Source organism: Phyllostomus discolor, chromosome 14, assembly GCF_004126475.2.
Source record: "Phyllostomus discolor isolate MPI-MPIP mPhyDis1 chromosome 14, mPhyDis1.pri.v3, whole genome shotgun sequence".
NCBI lineage: Eukaryota > Metazoa > Chordata > Mammalia > Chiroptera > Phyllostomidae > Phyllostomus > Phyllostomus discolor.
Window position 1 is genome coordinate 4,963,792 of NC_040916.2, and position 19,397 is coordinate 4,983,188.

Genomic DNA, 19,397 nt, shown 5'->3' on the forward strand with positions numbered 1-19,397 from the left:
CCACTGAACAGGGCAGAGGACAAGCTCTAAGAACTACTGTTTGCCATGTTCTGCAAATGAATGTGGCAAACAGGACCTGTCTGTGCACATTAGCTCCTGGGGTGCCAGGTGCTGGGATCAGGGTCAGACTCGGAAGGTGGGAGAGAGCTACCTTTGGAGACAGGCCCTCTCAGCAAATCACCCCAGTGCACTGGCCGCAGTCCTGGGGGACTCCAGTCCCCAAGGGTCTCACCCCTCAGTCAAGGCTCTCAGGGCCAGCCCTAGGGCCAGCCCTAGGACCAACACCGGAAGTGGTGCTTGGGCCAGGGCTCTCAGAGTGGGAGAAAGGGGTGGGCACCCAGGCAGAGGCAGCCGCGGAGATTGGCAGCAGCTGTGGGCAGCTCGGGAGGGACGGGGAGGAGTCAACTTGTGCACGTGAAAAACTCCAGCGGGGCCGGGCTTTCCCCTTCCTCCTCCTCCTCCTCCTCCTCCCCCTCCGTCCTCCCCCCTACCTTCCTCCACCCCTCCCCTTCTCCCTCCTCCTCCTCCTCCACCTCCTTCAGCTCAGGTTGCAGCTTCTCTGGGGAGCCACTCACCTTTCGGGAACAGGGCAAGCAGCTCCGAGCCGGGCGAGGACCCCGGCGGGGCGCAGGGCACAGCGCCCGGCACCACAGCCTCTGGACGCGTGCGGTGAGTCCCGCTGGCTGGGGACCAAGGGGGGGGGGGTTGGAGCTGGGGGCACAGTGGCGCCCGCAAAACGGAGCAAAGGTAAGCCGGCGGCTCTTAAAGGCGCCGCTGCGTTTGCCGGGGGACGAGGGGTTGTTAGAGCCTGCCAGAGCGGTGAGGAAGACAGGGGATCGCGAGGCGTGCTGGGGGGCGGGGGAGGGGGGATGATGCCCTTGCGCAGAGGCCACTCCCAAGTTCCAGGTGCTTAGGAAGGAGGGCGATTTTGCATTCTCAGACCCCCGCACCCCCCGGGGAGTTTCCATCGGGACTTCTTTGGGCCCTCAGGCTCTGATCTGAACCGTGAGAAGCAAAGTTTTCCACCCAGTCGCGAGCCTGGCGCTTTCTAAGCGCCCTTCCTTCTGGGAAGGGCAAGGGTCAGGAGTGTCCGGTGAGGAGGGGATCCGCGAGGGTGGGGCCAGATCGCTGCCTCCGCGGGCTTTCGGGCTCTGGTGAACTTCCCAGAGCTCCAGACTAGGGGCTGGAGGCCGGAGCCCTGGGGTGAAGGTGGAAGGACACCCATGAAGCCCCGCGGGTTCCAGCGCTAGGAGATGGTGGTGACTGGGGGGGGAGGTTGACAGCTGGAGTGTGGGGATTGCTGCCCCTTCTCTCTCTGCCCACCCAGGGACCCCGAGGGTCTGTGGCCCCCACCCTGTGGCAGCTACTGGCAAAGGGTGAATGCAGCCACGGGAAAGGGTGGGCTGCCTGTTGGGCTGAGGAGATGGGGCTTGCGAATCCGCTGCAGGGGAGAGGTGCCCAGGTGTGGAGGACTGCGCAGACCTTGTGGTGGATGCAGTGGGGCTGTTGAGACAGTGACTGATTTTCTGGGCTTTCGGGGCGACATCCTGCTAGGCATCAGTGGCGTCTTTCTAATTCTCTCTGAGCCCCTTGCCGAGGCAGGGGTGGGAGCGGTGCTGGGGCTGGGGCAGTGGGCAGTGCGTATCAGCTCCTTGGAACCTTATCCCCACCCCCAGCCCAGCCCTCAGGAGTTCCCCAACTGTGGCCGGGGCCCTGGCTGACTCACTAACACCGCTGGCTTGCCCCTCCTGTGTCAGTGTCCTGTGAGGTTATGAATGCTCGTGTGGCATTTTCCGCTGGGGCTGAGCGCACAGCACATTCCTGGACGTGGCCTGAGGGAGCAGAAGCCCCCAGAGCACCTGGGAACGGCCCACAGGTGTCCCAGTCCTCAGAGGTTCCCTGCCTGTAGCCTGGCCCTGGAGGGAGCTGGGACAGCAGTGGCTCAGGGGTGGGGGACTGCGAGCACGACTCCAGGCGACGCTGGCTGCTGGGTTTGGGTCTGCATCTGGAAGGCCTGCTGAAGACAGGGTCGCCTTGCTGCAGCTGAGCCACTGTCTAGGGCCACCCTGCCCCAGCCACCTCCTGTGTAGCTGGTGAGGCTGTGAGGCTGACCCCACCCCTCCCCACAACCTCACTGCCCATTAGGTTCCTGGGAGTCTTCCCGCCCACTGCCCACACCCCTCCAGGAGAATGGAGCCTTTATTCTTCCCAAACTTCCTGGGGTTTCCAGAGCCAGAGTAGGCTTCAGTAAGTTACATCCAATTTCTGAATGCCTCAGCGGCTGCCATGTACCGAGTATCACTCAGCTTTCTGAACTAAGTGTTTCTGTCCTCATAATATAGGTGAGGGGACAGATGCTCTGGGAGACCAGCTTTCCCAGAGTCACACAGAGGTGGGGCCCAGCCCTTTTCCTTCAGAGCCCCAGCCCCCTGCTCTCAGTCCTTGCCCCATCACAGGAGACCCCAGCGTACCCCGCAGTTCTCCCGTTCGGCCTCAGCCCTCAGGAGAAGGAAGGATGGGGATGGCGCTCCCAGGAAGAGGCGTCCGTGTGTCCCGTGCTGGGCACACCAGCTCTCCATGGGTCGCAGGAGAGAGGGCAGCAGATCTGTGGAACAAGTAGGTTCCTGCTCTGAGATCTCCTGAGATCTGCTTGCCTCGTTTGGGAGCCTCCCCTGGGCCTCGGGGACATGAAGCTGCCTTAATGGCTGCATTTGTTTTCTCTGCAGAGCCAGGCTGTCCTCTGCCTGTGCCCAGGTACACAAGCCCCATGCTGTGGGGCGGAGCCTGGCTTGGCCCCTCCCGCCTCCGACCTCCAACCTTGCCTCTCCTTTCCCTGGGAACACCCCATTTTGGACTGTTGTCCAGCATCTCCATCTATCCCTCCCCCAGTTCCTTCTTTCCTACCCTGAGTTTGAGGCCGAAAGGGCCGGCCTTGGTGGAGCCCAGCTCCAGCGCACACTAGCTGACTCCCGTCTCCCCAGCAGACTCCTGAGCTTCTGCCAGCCTCAGTTTCCTCATCTGTGAAGTGAGGATCATAATGGGGAGGGTGGTCATGTGAATTGGATGAAAGAATGCATAGTGCCTGGCATGGAGCAGATGCTAAGTCACCGGTGGCTGTGCTGTTGGTGGCCGCTCGGAAGGGAATTTCCTAGCTGTGGCCCTGGGCCTGGCTGTGGGGGAGAGAGCAGGGCGGGCTTCCCTAATCCCACCAGGCCAGGCTCCTCAACGCTGTCTCTCCTGCTCTTCCAGCTGGAGAGTGGGGCTCTGTGCAAGAGAGTCAGGGTGGGGTGCTGGTGGGATGGAAACCTGCAGGCAGGAACCAGGAACCCATGCTGTGGGGACTCTGGCCTCCAGCTGCCAGGATGTGTGGGGTCTGCACTGGGAAGACCTACAGCCTCCTCCTCTGAGGGGCCTCTGGCAGGCCCCCCCCCCGGGGGTAAGAAGACCTCCCTCCCCCAGTACTCAATTAATTGCAGTCCCTGTCATAGCCCCTCCCTCCCCCCAACCCTGGACCCTTCACCTCCGCCCTCCTGGTGTTAGCTGCTTCTGGGGCACCTTTCCTTCTCCAGGGGTGGGCACAGACTAAGGGTAGTCTTGTGGTGTCCTGGGCCCCCCATCTGTGGACACACACAGACCCCACTGGAAGGCTGGGCTCACAGTGGACCAGGCGGAGGGTCTGGGACCCAGGGTCACGGCAGAGCCAGCGGCTGGGCCTGGCGGGAGGCGGCCAGCCACATCAGCAAGTCAGGAAGAGGAGAGCAGTGGCACAGCTCAGCCAGACCCGCCCTTCGAAGGTGAGCTGTCTGCGCCAGAGATCTCCGTGGAGGTTCTGTCTGCAGGGGAGGAAGGGTCGGGAGGTTTGGCTCTGAGCTGGTGAAGGCCTGGATGCTCTCTGATCCCTTGAGTGGCCCTGGTGAGACAGGACACCCCGGTCTCAGAGACACTGGACAGAACTTTAGAAGGGACACTGGTGCCCCCCACCCCCATCTTGGAACTCTGGATGATGGTCTCACCCTGTGCTTGTGCCTCACCCTGCCGCCCTTAAAGTCTTCCCTGGAAACAGAGGGTGGGGGCAGACAAGGTGACCCCGTGCCGACCCGGGCTGGTGCAGGCGTCCCTCTTTCCTTGCTGAGCGTCCCCGTCAGCTGTGGGTGGAGGCGGGCCTGGACTTTGGGGTCATTCAGGTGCCACCGCTGACATTCAGTGAGCGGTCTCCTGGATGAGGGAACTTGCTCCCGCATGCTCGTCCCTGGGTTTGGTGAACGGGGAGAGTAACGGTGTCACTTGGCGTGGCTGCAAAGATCCCGTGAGGTAACGCCCGCAAGCGCCTGGCTTCCTGCCCCGCCTGCTGTCACCAGCCACAGGTGGCTGCGGCAAACGGAGCCGGCAGCCACACTGGACGCTCTCACGGCCTGGGTGCGATCCCTGCAGAAAGCAGGGCTCGGGCCCCAGCCTGGGAAGGAAACTCTGTTCTTCAACCCTGTTGCCCTCCCTCACCCTGAGTGCCCCCTGCACGTCATCCTTGTTGTGGGGCGTCCTGATGAGGCCCCGAGTGAGCTGTTCTCACCCCTTCTGTAAAGAAGCCCCGTTTCTTCCTCCAGGCATCTCCTCAGGAATCAGGGCTGCTTCTCTCCTCTGACCCTAACTGTCCAGCAAAGGAGGCCCATGCGGGTTGACCAGACCCAGGAGGGGCATGGCCACCCTTCCGTGTGTCTTTGCAGGGCCTGGCAGCAGGTGGGCAGTAGGTCAATCGCTGGAGGGTGTCACTCATGACTGCAGCGGCGCTGGGTCCCCCAGCTGCCTGTGCTGGCGGGGCACGGGACGAGGCTGGGGAAGGGGTCCCACAGCTGCCCCCTGTTCCTGGTGTGGAGCCCCCGCCGTGGCCGGGCTGGGTGCCACATCCCGAGCTGATACCAGACCTGACCTGCACCTTCTCTGTGCAAGGTGGCCCTTGAGGGCTGCAGACTTCCCTGGTGGCGGTGCCTGGGGGCGGAATGCTGTCCCAGGGCAGGTGCGGTTCCCTCCAACCCCGGGGAGGCAGGAAGGGCACTGAACTCGAAGTTACAAGCCCTTGGCTCCAGTCTCACCTCTGCCCTGCCAACCCAAGTGGCCTTGGGCAGGTCACTTCCCCTTTCTGAGTCTTGCCTTCTTCACCTGGAAAATTCAGGCGCTGACCAGGGGATTTCTGAAGCCCCACCCAAGACTGCTGGGGTGCAGTTCCGACTTCCGCTGGTCCTGCCAACAAGGGGGGCCGTGTGCTGAGACCTGGAGAGGGTCTCTGCCTCCTGTCCCCCCAAACTCTGGAACACAGGGGCTTCCCTCAGCTGAGGCCTGGGTAGCCGGTTCCTCTGGTGGGCAAGGAAACCCTGGAAGGCCTCCCCCCAGTCAGGAGAAAAAGCACCTCCCAAACAGGTGGGTGCTAGATTCTAATGCTGTACGGGTGCCAGAGGCTCAGAGGCAAGGCTTGGTGAACTGTGGCCTTGGCCACGTCTGGCCTGTTTTATTTATTTATGTATTTACTTATTTATTTATCTATCTATCTCTTATTTAAAACAATTTTTTTATTTAGTGACTTTTAGAGAGGGAGAAACATCAGTTTGTTGTTCCACTTATTTATGCATTCACCAGTTGACTTCTGTATGTGCACTGGCAGGAATCGAACCCGCAACCTTGGGGTATCAGGACGATACTCTAACCAACTGAGCCACCTGGCCAGGGCCCAAATCCAGCCTCTTTTAGTATGGGCTATGAGCTAAGAATGTTTTGTACAGTGTCAAGTGGCTGGGAAAAATCTTCACAGAAGAAAATAATATTTTGTGACACTTAAAATTATATAAAATTCAAATTTTCGTGTCCACAAGTAAAGACCCTCTGGAACGCAGCCACACCACACTAGTTGTTCCCGGCTGGCTGCGGGCTCCTGCTGCCAGAGCGAACCGCGGTTGCCGTGGAGAGCGAGCAGCCCCCAAGCCTGAGTGCCAGCTGCCGGGCCCGGGCAGGAAGCGGCTGCCGACCCTGCTCCACATAACCATGCTTTTCCCAAGGCTGCATGGAGTGGGTCTGGGGTCACCACCTAAAAATACTTTCCCTTCACTTAAAAAGAAGTGTCGCTTCTTTTAACACGCGCAGTGAATGTTCGTTATGGCACTATTACATGATGCACATAAGCAAAAGGAAGATCTTAATATCACTCACAGTTCTGTGCCAGGGATGACTACTGTTAGCGTTCTAACACCTGTCTTTCTTGATTATATGCAGAATTTGTATGTATCTGTTACATGTATGACACTCTTGTATATTTAGCACACATAACAGCTTTTACAAGTGGCACACATCTGTCCTTTTTACCTAAAAACACATTTCAGCCCTGGTTGGTGTGGCTCAGTGGACTGAGTGTGAGCTACAAACCAAAGGGTCGTCGGTTGGATTCCCAGTCAGGGCACATGACTAGGTTGCAGGCCAGGTCCCAGTGGGGGCCACGTGAGCGGCAACCACACATTGATGCTTCTCTTCCTCTCTTTCTCTCTCCCTCCCCTCTCTCCAAAAATAAATAAATAAAATCTTAAAAAAAAATACATCTCAAACGGTTTGCGACCCCTGACTGTCCTGGGCCCAGTGGGGGTATTCCAGACAGAGGCGCCCGGCCGGCAGTCGGCCCTGCCTGGGTGAGACTCGGGCTCGGTGGGGCCAGAGTCATGAGCACATGGGTGGTGGTTTCCACCACTGGGGAACATGAGGTCACCAGGAAGAGTGCGTGGAGGTGGAGGAACAAAGGGCCGAAGCGGGAACTCTGGGGAGTGCCGACACCCGGGGACAGGGAGAGGAAGTGAGTCCGCCGGATGCAGAGGGAGCACGAAGCAGGAGGAGAAGCAGAAGGCCAAGGGAAGGGAAGACAAGGTGTAGAGCCCAGGGCAGCGCCTGGTGCCAAGCAGCTAACTGTGAAGTTAGAAAGTGACTAGAAGACACCAGCACCTCCTTCAAGAAGCCTGAGCTCCTGCCTGACCTGTGTGGCTCAGTGGGTTGGGCATCTTCCTACAAAGTGAAAGATCACTGGTTCGATTCCCGGTCTGGTCACATGTTTGGGTTGTGGGTTCTGTCCCAGTTGGGGTGCATAGGGCAGGCAACTGATTGATGCTTTTTCTCCCACATCACTGTTTCTCTCCCCCTCTTCCCCTCTTTCTAAAAAATAAATAAGTAAAAAATGAAGCCTAAGCTACAGGTGGCAGGTGCCACTGATGGGGACAATTAGAGAACAGTTGGCACACTGGGAGATGTCCAGAGGCTTCCTGGAGTGTGCCTTGGAGACAGAGAGGAGCATGGAGGTGGTCCAGGCTGAGGAGTATGGAGGTGGTCCCTGCTGAGGTGGTCCAGGCTGAGGCGGTTGCCTGGGCCCAGCCTGGTGCCAGGGAGACCAGCCGAGTGTGAGGAGGCAGCTTGTACAATGTCGGCCAGAGGGTTCTGTTGGAGTGCGGGCGTGGGCCGTGTGGGCCAGACTGGGGCGTGGGGGCTGGGAGTGGAGTATAAATAGGAATATGGTCTAGAGATGCTGGGAAACCCTTCCCTTGGCCCTCCCCGAGCCCGAGACTGAGGGGTCCCCAGGGACGCCAGAGCTCAAAGGCCCCTGCAGTTCTGTTGCTAAAGTTGGGCACAGAAAAAGCCAGAGAGATGTTAACAAGGGTCCCATGACAGGTCCTCGTATCTGGAAGAGGGAAGGCCAAAGAGCGGGCGAACTTGGTGCTTTGGGTTTCTCCTCCTACCGATTTGTGGAAGATGGGAAGATGGGAGCGTTGGCGTCTGCGCTTAAGCAGGCGGAGAGGAGGCAGATGTGAGCGCTTTCCTTTGGGGGTTAAGGAAGACCTAAGAAAAGTTTCTGAACTTTGGAACTTTGAAAGCCCTGGGCGGTAGGTGAGGGGCCTCTCTGGGGGTCTTTAACAAGAGCTGGTAAGAGGTGTGGGGAAGGGTCCCCTGTGCCCAGGAGGTGAGGCGGGCCTGGCCTGGAAGCAGGAAGATGTGGGGACAGAGGGCGTGCTTCAGCTCCGGGCTGGGAGGTTCTGTGCGCCCAGGACCCCAGCGGGCGGAAGGGCGCCTGGTTCCATGTTATGACTGGGAAATCCAGAGCCTCCCCGAAGACTGCGGGCCAGCTTTAGCTGGGCCTCCAAAAAAGGTCAAAAAGAAAATACCAGAAGACAATCAATGTGCCTGTGTTTCTTGAGCCTTAGGAAGCCAAAGAGAGCAACAGAGTATCAGGAGGGCCCACAAGAGGGGCTGGAAATGGGGCAGTCAGAGAATCGGGTGGGGCGGTCACCTATAGGGGTCAAGGCCAAAGTCTGAGCTTGGGTAGTGTACTTGACCCGTGAGTTTCTGGGAATCACCCCTGAGGGATGGGATCAGGGATGGGAATCCCAGGGATGGGAATCAGCCCTGAGGAGGGCCCCAGGGGCCTGCCAGCCTCCCTCCCCATGAGCCCTGGAGGCCTAACTTCTTGGGTTCTGGTTGGAATCTCTCATTAGGGTTTCCCCATCCCTAGTCCATCCGTCACTGTGGTGTGGCACCTGCCAGCCGAGACCTCTGTGGGCCTCATTTAGGAAGTTGCTGCCAAGCAAGAAGCTGCCCCCTCTGCCCCAGTGCGCCATCGCTCCACTGCCGTTGGGGCCCAGAGCTGGCTGTGCAAGAAGGGTTAGGGCATGGCGGAGGCTCCAAGTCCAGTGGGCAGCTGATGGTTTCCTGTGGGTCCTCTTGCCTCCAAACAGCTCCTGGACCTAGGAATTCACAGCTTTCGAATATTGATTCACTGAACATGTGATGGTTCGCTCAGTGCCAGGCCCTGTGTCAGGCCGTCCTTGCCCTTCACGAGCTCGCAGGTGAGCCAGGGAAAGGGACAAGTGAACAGGACAGGGAGGAGCCAAGGGCTCTGCTTGCGCCTGTCCACATGCTGTGGGAGCACAGCAGGGGGCTGGCTGGCTGCTGGGGGGAGGGAGGCCAGAACAGGAGGGGCAGCAGGCAGGGGTTTAGGGAGGGAGATGTTGTCCCTGGATTGGTCGAGCCTTGAAGGTGTGAGCACTTCCCTGGCTTTTCCCTAGTCCCTGGCCGGCCACCCTGGTGTCCCACCCAGAGCCAGGACAACCGAGGTGGATCCACACCGCAGGGAGTCTAGGGCTGGCTGGCTGGCTTGCTGCGGTGTGTGTGGGAGGAGGGCAGAGCCAGGCCCGCCCCAGGGGTGGCTAGCTGCAAAGAGTGGGGCTGGCCGGACCAGCAGATAAACCGAGACACAGGTCCCTGGTAGGCCCGAAGTGCACGGAAGGGGACCTGCCTTTATTGTACGCAGTGTCCTGGGGGTTCAGGTGACTGAAGGTCTGTCCACAGTGGACCTAATGTTTGTACATCTATGGAGGAAAGAGTCTTTAACAAATCGCTGTGGCATAGTGGCCAAGGTCTAGTGCACTAGTGCAGCCGTTGCTTCACTCGGTCCGCAAACACGGACTGAGCACCGCGGAGGTTCCTGATGCCGACGGAACGAGGTTGGCCGCTCTTGCCCTGAAGGACGTCACAGCCTAGTTTCCAGTGTGCACCGGCTGCTCCGGAAGCCACGAGGAGGGGCATCTCGCTTCACGTAGAGGAAGCGTGTGGCGTCACATACTAAGCTCAGGGGAACGACACTTGAGTCGAGTTTGGAAGTGGTTTTACCGAGGAGGGCCGGGCCCAGGGAACAGCACATGCGGAGCTGTGGGGCGCCAGCTTGGTCTCCTCTGCGAACGCCCAGCACGCTCCTCGAAACTGGACCCTCCAGGATGGGTGTGAGATGCCATAGGAGACAGGTCACAATGCAAGAGGCCTGGTCTGCTGGGCCCAAAGTTTGGACTTTTCCTAAGGGCAGTATTGTACTGAAGGGTTGTGAGCAGGGGAGTGGCATCGCCAGAAAGCCACTGAGGACGTGAAGGCCCCCAGATGAGTAGCAGCTGGACAGGAGGTTAGGAATTACTAGGAATTATCCCCATTCAGCAGATGAGGACACTGAGGTGCGGGTGTCCGCCCAGGTCACAGTGCGAGCAGGTGGCAGAGCTGGGATTTCTTCCGTGACCCTGGACTGCGGAGGGTTTTGGAGAGCAGGCCTGGACAGCAGGGGCCCTCACTCCAGGTCATTCCATCGGGGGGTGCGGCAGAGGTGCCCTGTGTCCCAGACGCCTCGTCTCCTGACCAGTCTCCTGCAGGTTAGCCTGGCTCGCTCCTGGAGACCTCCCCCGCCTGCTTCCTGCTTTCCATGCAGAGGCTGTGGGGATCGTCTCTGAGGTCCGTCACTCTGTGCACGGCATCTGCTCATTGGCGGGATGGCTGCAGGCCTAGCTGTCTCCCTAGATTCTTGCCACCCAGAAGGCCTCAGGCTGGCAGCCTCTCTCATCCAGGCCGGAGCTGGGGTGGGGCGAGGTCAGCCGTGAGGGCTCAGGGCTTCTGCTTCTGCCCTTGCCTCCCAGAGTCAGGCAGCGTGGGGTGACTGGCTTCCCCTGAGGTTCAGCAGCGTGGGGTGACTGGCTTCCCCTGAGGTTCGGGAGCTCGGAAACTGCAGCCTCCGGCTCCCTGCAGGGCAGGGTCAGTTAGAGGGTGGAGGAAGCGATGCTATCTGCAGGCTCCCTGCAGGCACGGTTCTCCCCGGGAGGAGGGAGTGTCTGAAGTCTCAGCTCATGACGTCTGCAGACTTAGTCAGCCGTGGCCTCTAGTTCCTTTGAAACCTGCCCAAAGCCCCACGTGGCTGAGTGACCGAGGTGGGGGCGGGGAGCAGGCAGCAGAGGGTATCATGAGGATCCTGGCCTGTGGTCAGCCTTCGGGACTAAAGGTCAGACCCCCTGGGCTTCAGAAAGGGGGCAGGTGGAAGTTACATCCTTCAGCCCCTGCCTCTGGGCCCACGGAGACTGAGATCTAAGAGAAAATGAAAACAGGAGTTGAGGAAGCATCTGACATGTACCTGGAACACAGCGCATGCTCCATGGGCTGTGAAGCAGGCAGCCGCGCCTGCTGTATGTCACCAGCGTGAGGCAGGGGATCAAAGCGGTCCCGTGAGTTCGTGCGCTTTAGGGGGGTACCCAATGGTCCTGAGGGTTCAGGGAAGCCTCTGAAGATCTGAGACCTGAGCTGCATGCAGGGGTGTGGCCTGGTGCAGAGCTAGAGTGGTGGGGAGGCGGGAGAGCAGAGCCAGAGAGGAGGCGGCGCCCAGATCTTGAAGGACTGTGAGCACAGGCTGGGAAGTGGGGCTTTATCCCGGAGGAAGGCAGTGGGACTCTGTGTAAGGGTTCGCTGGGGAATCTGCAGTCCCGCTCTCCGGAGGCTAGGACGTGAAAGTGACCCCCACCGCCCTCACCAGGGTGCAGCCAAGGTTCTGTGAGGTGGGGGCTGCTGCCAGCTTCCCTGGACAGTCTGCCAGCCTCCTTCTTGGCCTTGTGAGCTCCTGGTCAGGACCCCCCCAGGTGTCCCAGCCCTAGGGCAGGTGTTAGGTCTGGGGCCTGGCACAGGTTGTCCTGGACAATGGCCCTGCGGGGCCAGCGGGGCCTGCTCTGGGGAGACAGCTGCCCTCCGAGGGCAGGGTGAGATCTGTGCACTGGGGGGCCAGGTCCCCTGGCCTGTGCGCACCTCAGTCTGAGTTGGGAAGCCCTGCCTGCCTGGCCTTTCCTTCTGGTGGCTCCGGCCCGCCAATCGTTGACCACGTTCCCTGCATCCCACTCCCCTTCCATGCTGGGGTCTCAGAGCACCTTCCCGGCTGTGTGGACAGCTCTGAGGGCTGTGGCTGATGAGCCCTACGTGCGGCTTCTTGTCCGGCATGTGCTGTCTGAGCAGGTGCTCGAGAAGAGAAAATGGAGGGGAGAGCTGACATTCGCTGGGCGTCTTCCCTGTGCTCGTGTTGTGTCATGTCGGCGCTCGCAGAGTGTCCACTCAGACATCCACTGGACACCAGACACTTGCTCCAAACCCCACTCCTCCCCAGCCCACAGCAGCCTCTGCTCGCAGCTCCATCCTTCCTATCGCTCAGGCCCAAACCCTCAGGGTCCTGCCCAGTTCCCGCCTCACAGTCCATAGGCAGTCCTTCCGAGGGTCCCCTCCTGGCAGACTCCTCCAGAGCCCCACCACTTCCTGCCCCCACTGCCCCCGAGCAAGGCCGAGACACCACCACCTCTCTGGGACCTCTGCGTAGCCTCTTGCCCACACAGTTCTCAACACCGCAGCCAGAGGGAGCTGTTTAAAATCTGCAGTAAGGGGGATCACATCACTCATCTGCTTGAACCCTCCCAAGTCCCAAGGGGCCCTGGTGTGGTCTGTTGTGCCTGGCGCCTCCTTTCCAGCCACACAGACACGTCTCTCCAGTTCTCACTTCTGCCTCAGAGCCTCTGCTCCCGCTGCTGCTGTGCTGACCTGCTTCCCCAGATTCCCCATGACCAGTTTCCTCCCCGTGCCTACTTGGGGCTTTTCCAAGAAGACGTCACCTCCTCAGGGAGGCCTACCTACTATCCTGGTTACCATTGCTGTGCCCCATCCCCCCTTCGGGCTTTATTTCCGCCACCACACTTCTCACCACCTACCACTGCATGTTGTATTTGCTTTGTAGTCCGTGCTGCCCCTCCCCACCTTTGTTAGAACGCAAGTGCTGTGAAGGCAGGAATGAACCCTCTGTTTTGTTCACAAGACTCTCAGGGTCAGTAACGCTTCCTGGCACACAGTGGCTATTCAATAGTTGTCAAATGTGAATGACCAGAGCCAAAGCGAAGAGACTGGAGAACTTACCATCAGACAGCCTGCCAGTGGCAGCACCAGAATCTAAACCTGGGTTTGTCTGGCTTCTGATTCAGAGTGGGGGTGGAGGGGACCTGGAGGAGAACAGAGCGCTCACAGCCTCGGCCACCGGCCACCGGGAGGGGCAGGTGGGGGCTTTCCCGCCGGGAGCAGAAAGGAGTGATGTGGTCTCCGCCTCTGCATGCTCAGCCGCACCAGGAAATGGCCACATGATTCTCAGCAAGTCAGTTCCCCTCTCGGAGCCCTGGCACCCCCGCGGGCCAGCGAGGGGCTGGAATGGGGATCCGTAAGCGCCTTCCGCTAAGGTTCCAGGACCCCAGCCCTTCCTTGCTGGGGGCACGATGGCCTCTGGGCAAGTGGCCGGTTCCTCCTGGACTGACTCCTCCTTCCTCCTGTGCCATCCACTTCTCTGGTGCCAGCAGGAAGTGCTGGAGGGCCAGTGTGCACCTGGGAGGAAGTGACAGGGGGCAGGCCGAGGACTTCTCGGACGTACCTGGGCAGGCGGCAGGAGGAAGGCCTGCTGGGTGGTCTGCCTGCCCGCCCCACAGCTCCTGAGAGAGCTGCGCTTCCCCACCCCCACCCCCACCCCACCCCGACCAGGCCCGCAGCCCCACAGCCCCGGACGCTGTCTCCCTCTTCCCCTGGCACCAGTTGCACGGGGACAGCCCCAGATGGCTCTATGACCTGGGGGACAAAGGCCACACTGTGCCCAGCCCTGGGGTGGCCTCAGGCTGGGTCACACTGAGCCCTTCTGTCCCCATATGGGGGTGGGGGCAGATGGCACAAGGTGACAGGCCATTTTCCCAACTCCCTTCCCCCTTGACCCCCTAATCTGAGGAGCTGACTCTCCCAAGGGAAAAGTGACAGAGGCATCTGTGTCTTGAGCTATGGGACAACAGGCCATTCACTGCCCAGGCTGCCCTGTCACACCCAAGACCCCGCTGGGCTCAATGCCCCGATTGTCCCCTGCAGAGAGAGGCAGCTACTCTCGGCTGTGGTCACCACCCCTGCCACCTGCCCCCTGTCACCATCCGGAAGTCCGTCCTCACACCGGACCTCCATCGGCCCTACACCACTGACAGCCACTTCCTCCTGGTCTCTCCTCAGGCCAGTGGAGACCAGCTGGTCCCCAGTCCTCTGCACTCCCGGCCCCACATTCCCGCTTGAGTCAGCTGTCCCCAGTTTCACCCTCCCTCTGGCTCCCTGTCCCATCATCCCCTGCCCTGCCCAGCCCAGGTGGTGGCTCCTTGCTTCTAACTGAACATGAAGAGAGCAGGTACGGGCTAGGTCTCCTTGTTCCTGCAGAAATTGGGGGTCTCTCCCCCAAAAGGCTTTCAGTGAGCTCCTCCGCCCCTTCTACACAGGTGCAAGCAAGGCCATGAGGTGGATGGTGGTTACTGGTGGATTGCCAAGTCACAGGCCCATCGCTCCACCCCCTAAATCTCAGGCTGCAGGATGGCTTTATGGGGGTTCCCTGTTGTTAGAAGCAGGCATGGCTGGGGGCCCTTATAGAGCTCAGAGCTCAGGGAGCCCAGGGCCTGGCTCTGCCCACACCCACAGATCATCATGATTGAGCCTGGGCTGTCCGTCTGTGCCAGGCCATTTCCTTCCCTTCTCGGGGCTCTCCTGTGCCTGCCCAGCTCCAAGGGGTCCCCGTCTCAGCCAGTGCGGCAGCCCAGAAACCCAGACAGGACACTCTCCCTCACCTGGGCCTCAGATGTTTCCCTACCATGGCTCCCTGTGCAGATCACTGGGGATGCTTTTTAGTTTTTGTGTTTTGTGTATTTCTTTTAACCCTCACCCAAGGACATGCTTACTGGTTTTGGAGAGAGGGAGAGGGAGAGAGAGAACATCAGTTGGTTGCCTCCTATGCATGCCCTGGACACCAAGCCTGCAACCCGGGCATGTTCCCTGACCAGGAGTCAAACCCACGACCTTTTAGTTTGTGGGACGACACTCCAACCAGCTGAGCCACAGTGGCCAGGGCTAGGATGTTTTTAAAAGCTGCATTTTCCTGGTTGCAACCCTCAGAGCCTCAGTTCCAGAGTTTGAGGGTGAGACCCAGGAACCTGAATTTTTTACAGAACGTCCTGGTGATGCTGATGTTCAGCCAACATTGTAAACAACTGACCCATGTGCTGGGGACATCTCTGCTGTCACGCTGGGAAGTGTGAACCCACAGGGAGGGTGCGTCTGTGTCCCTTGACACTGGAACCCGTGTGACCCCTCTGTTACGGGTCCCCCGGGTTGGCCGCACACAGAGTGCGAGATGAGGTTGCTGCAGGAATGAGCTCCAGGGTAGGGCGTCAGGAAGGTAAGTGCATGGCCTGCTGGCTTGGCCAAGGCAGCTGGTAGAGCTCTCAGCTGCCTTCCCATCCGAGGATGCCTCGCCAGCCCCTGAGCTCCTTGAAGAGGGACCAAGCTTTACTCACCACTGTAACCACAGTGCCTAACACAGTGCCTGGCCTGTAGTAGGTCCTCGGTCCTTGTTTGCAGAGCTAAACTGAGTGAGACTTTGGGGCCCACTGACAGGGAGGCTTAGCTGGCAGCGCAGACCCAAAGCCTGCATTCTGAGAGGCGCAAGCCTGAGGTCGGAAGTGCCCAGTCTCAGGGCTCAGGGGAGCTGGGGGCCAGACTTAGGTGCCTTGGGGGCAGCCAGGAACATTCAGGGTCCTTTCTGGCTGAGGACAGAAGGATGTGATCATTAAGCAAAGCAAACATGTTACTGACCCATAATCCCTTAAACCAGAGGATTCAGGAGGCGCCCGGTTGCCTTGGCAACTGGGTAGTGGCCAGTGACAGTGCTGAGAGCATCCTCTGGAATAGGCTGTGCCTGGTGCGTGGGTAAAAAGCTGGGAGAGGGCACAGCATGGCCCCTCCCATCACAGGACTGGCTCTGATGCCTTCTTGGCAGGTGAGGGTGGGGGCCCTCGTGGGACCTCTGGGACCCAGCCCCACTACAGCTGGGGGGATGTGGGCAGAGCAGGATGAGAGGGCGGCTGCAGTGGGAATTTAGGAAACCATGGAGGGGAGGAGGAACAGCCCTAGTCTGGGTTTTCAGGGCAGGATGGAGAAGAAAGGGTTTGTGGGAAGAAGCGATACACAAATCTCGATGGGAGGCCAGCAGGGTGTCCCCTCTCTGAGAGGGCAAGAGGGCTGAGGAGCTGCAGTGAGAGAACCCCTTTTGGCTGGGGAGGGGCCCCAAGGGTGAGCAGAGAGGCCTGCCCCTCCCCCACTGTTTTCTCTCCTCCGGGTCCCTCTCTGTTTCCAACCAACTTCTGTGTTTCCCCTGAGACCCACAGCTGCCCCTGACCTCCCAGATTTCAGCCAGAGAGATGAGGCCGGGCCAGCTCAAATGCATACCCTTCCTCCCTCGTCTTTTTCCTCTTTTCTGTCTCCTGGGGACCCAGGACAAGCCAGAGAGGGACCTCCAGGTATTGGTAGTAGATGAGAGGGGGTTTGGACCACTCTCTGTCCCATTGATGCTTAGCTTCTAGGCATCAATGAATGAGGCTGACCAGCTGCTGACATGTCCAAGCTCGTGCACGCAAATGGTCAAGAGCTGCTGGTCAGAGGGCCACCTGGTCCTGGTGCCCTCCCTGCCATGCAGGCTTCCATGTCACTTCATGCTGCCATCATGAGCCGTCCTTTGTGGCTCTGACGGATCCAGCTTGTGAGCGTTTCCCCAGGGCAGGGAACCTGGGGGCACTCCCAGCGCGGCAGAGGGTCGGGACCTCCCCTCCGGGAGCTTGAACCCTGGCTGCCAAGCGCAGCGTGGCAGAGTGTGCCGGGAAGATGAAGACTAAGGCCTGGAATTCACTTTGGGGGTCGACTGCCGGCCCCCCCGCCACTGTCTTGTTCTCATGGCTGGCTCTTCTCACTTCTCCCTTCTCAGCCCCTGCTGCCTGGTCCCTGCTGATCATGAATAAGATGAAGAACTTTAAGCGCCGCTTCTCCCTGTCTGTGCCCCGCACCGAGACCATCGAGGAGTCCTTGACTGAGTTCACAGAGCAGTTCACCCAGCTGCACAACCAGCGCAATGAGGGTGAGGGGGTGCGGCCTCCCACCCTGGCACCCCCCCAAAGCCCCTCCTTGCCCTCCTTGACCGTACCTTCACTGCTGGCCTTGGGGGAGGACGGAGGGAGGACAGAGACCCCCCCTCCCCTTGGGGCAGAGGGGCAGGGTGGGGAGCTGATGCCTCTCCCTCTCAGACCTGCAGCTCGGTCCTCTTGGCAGAGACCCCCCGCCAGACTCCAGCACCTTCTCCCCAGCAGACAGCGGGGAAGAGCCCGGGCAGCCGTCCCCCGGCATACAGTGCCGGCGGCAGAACCAGCGCCGCTTCTCCATGGAGGTGAGGGCTCGGGCTCTGTCCCGTGGACGTGCCAGCATGTGTCCCCTGCTGTGTGCCCAGAAGGGTGGTGGCCTGGGACCCAGACTTCATGGGTTCAGGTTCTAGCTCTGCCACTGATGAGCTCCGTGACCTTGAGGAAAAGTTCCCAACCTCTGTATGCCAGAGTCTCCTTGTGTTAAAATGGTCATTGTGAAGGTCAGGTGGGTTAATACATGCCAGGTGCTCGGGTCATTCCTGCTACACAGCAAGGGCTTGACAACTCGACTGTTGTTCTATGACCCGTATGTGTGACCCAAGTGTGTGAAAGGTGTGCTCCAGAATCGTGCTGTCTGCAGGGACCCCAGTCTGCAGATGGCGATACTGCTGGCCCAGAAAGGGGAAGGGGCCTCCAAAGGTCACACAGCCCCCAGCCCCCGGGCGTTCACATATGTCTCTGAGCACATCATCGAAGTGGCTGTGAGCCTGGGGCCACAGCACGTGGCTTAGCCCTGCTGGGGTGGCTCTACAGGGAAAGCCAGGCCCAGGGTGAGAAGCGAGGGTCCCACAGCACTAGCTACCCTGGAGCAAACACTGGTGTCCATGTTTCATCCTGACCACTGCAGGACATCAGTAAGAGGCTCTCTTTGCCCATGGACATCCGCTTGCCCCAGGAATTCCTGCAGAAGCTACAGCTGGAGAGCCCAGACCTGCCCAAACCGCTCAGCCGCAGGTCCCGCCGAGCATCCCTGGTGAGTCCCAGGATGGACACAGACAGCAGCCTTGTAGCGGGTTCCTAGGAAGTTTCTGAGTGTCTGGCGCCACCTGCTGGTCACAGCAGATCCACATAGACCTGCGTCCTTGGTTAACATTCACTCCATAGATGGATCCCACCAGGGCTGGGGCTGACCCCTAAGCCTCCTCTGGGCCCCAGGGTCTCCAGCAGGGTGAGATCAATAGACCAGCTGGTACATGCTGCCCATTCCTGGCTTCCTGTCAGGTTTCCTTGGGAGCATCTTCCAAAACACGGACTCCAGCCCCCACCCCAGATACCCACCATGTATCTCTGGGTGGTGGGGCCCGGAATCTGTATTGTTAACAGTTGGGTGTCACTGAGCTAGAGGAGGTGTGCTGATGAGAGAGGCTATTGGGGTGGTGGGTTCTGAACTGGACATCGAGGTACAGCAGAGAGAAAAGACAGTTCCTGGGGCTGGTAGTCTGAGCAAGATGGAGACAGGTGGGGGGAGGTGTGCTGAGGCCTCCCCAGGTGCTAGGGCCCTGGGCTCCACCGCCGCCCCCCAGAGCAGGAAGCAACTCCCACCTGCAAGGGCTTCCCCCTGCGCCACAGGGATGAGGGGGAGGAGAAGAGGAAGGACTTGTGGCTGTGCTCACCCCTGCGAGCCTCAGTTGTTCCTTCTTCCTGAGGGTGCCTCAGTTCCTGTCCTCCCGGAAGCTGGAGCAGGGGAGGTGTAGTCTCGGGGCTGCTGGGGCCTCAAGCTCACAGGACCCTGTGTCTCTTCCTCTCAGTCAGATATCGGCTTTGGGAAACTAGAAACATATGTGAAACTGGACAAACTGGGGGAGGTAAGAGGCTGGGTTTGGTCTTCTCAGGGCAGCCAGGTGGGCTGGCTAGGAGGAGGACGGGTCTCCTCCACCCCTCCCCAACCTGCCCTCTCCCCGCACCTGCCCCATAGGGGTGCACGATCGTGGCTGTGCAGCCAGGCTCAGCCTTTGGCAGGTGCTGAGGTGGGCCCCGGTCCTGGAGGAGGGCGTGAGGGTGGAGTTGTCCATGGGTCCTGAGCAGGATCCAGGCCCCCCCCGCCCCCCCCCCCCCCCCCCCCCCAGTATTTCTTGTTTGAGTTTGAATCCCAGCTCTACTGTTCCCTAGCTTGGTGACCTTGGGCACATTACGTGACCTCTCTGCACCTGCCTTCCTTCCTTTGTGAAATGGGGCTGGTAACCGTTCCCCCTTACAGACTTGTTACGCAGATTGAAGAGGTCCCTATGATGAGCTTTTGTACAGCAAACACTCAGTGCCTGGTGTGTAGTTCAGTACTGTCAGCTGCTTCTGTAGTCACTGCCCCAGGCTTCCTCCTGGAGGCGGGGGTGGGCAAAGGTTCACAGAGAGGAGGAAGAAGGCCCTTTCCCTGCAGAAACCCGGGGAGACCTACACATAAACATCAGCCTCAGGAAGAACCAACTGGCACTGTAATAGAGGGGCAGCTGGCCTGGGAGGAGTTAGGGGCAGCTTCACAGAGAAGGGAAGGGAAGGGAAGGGAAGGGAAGGGAAGGGAAG

The 19,397-nt window shown here is 59.8% G+C and overlaps 1 protein-coding gene across 4 annotated transcripts in view; it reads left to right on the forward strand.

The window, feature by feature from the left end:
- The first annotated feature begins 456 nt into the window (after positions 1-456).
- The window catches only part of CDK18 (cyclin dependent kinase 18), a 30,636-nt gene continuing 11,695 nt past the window's right edge, over positions 457-19,397 (forward strand). Inside the window, exons 1-6 of one of the 4 annotated variants that reach the window (XM_036015998.1) lie at positions 457-664; positions 5,330-5,335; positions 16,670-16,819; positions 16,986-17,125; positions 17,728-17,853; positions 18,629-18,685. In XM_036015998.1, the coding sequence (XP_035871891.1) occupies positions 16,696-16,819; positions 16,986-17,125; positions 17,728-17,853; positions 18,629-18,685 (447 nt within the window). In that variant the 5' untranslated portion in view covers positions 457-664; positions 5,330-5,335; positions 16,670-16,695. Of the gene's footprint in view, positions 670-707; positions 748-5,329; positions 5,336-16,669; positions 16,820-16,985; positions 17,126-17,727; positions 17,854-18,628; positions 18,686-19,397 lie in introns of those variants that run through there. The other 3 variants (XM_028530653.2, XM_036016000.1, XM_036015999.1) reach the window with 3 other exon arrangements.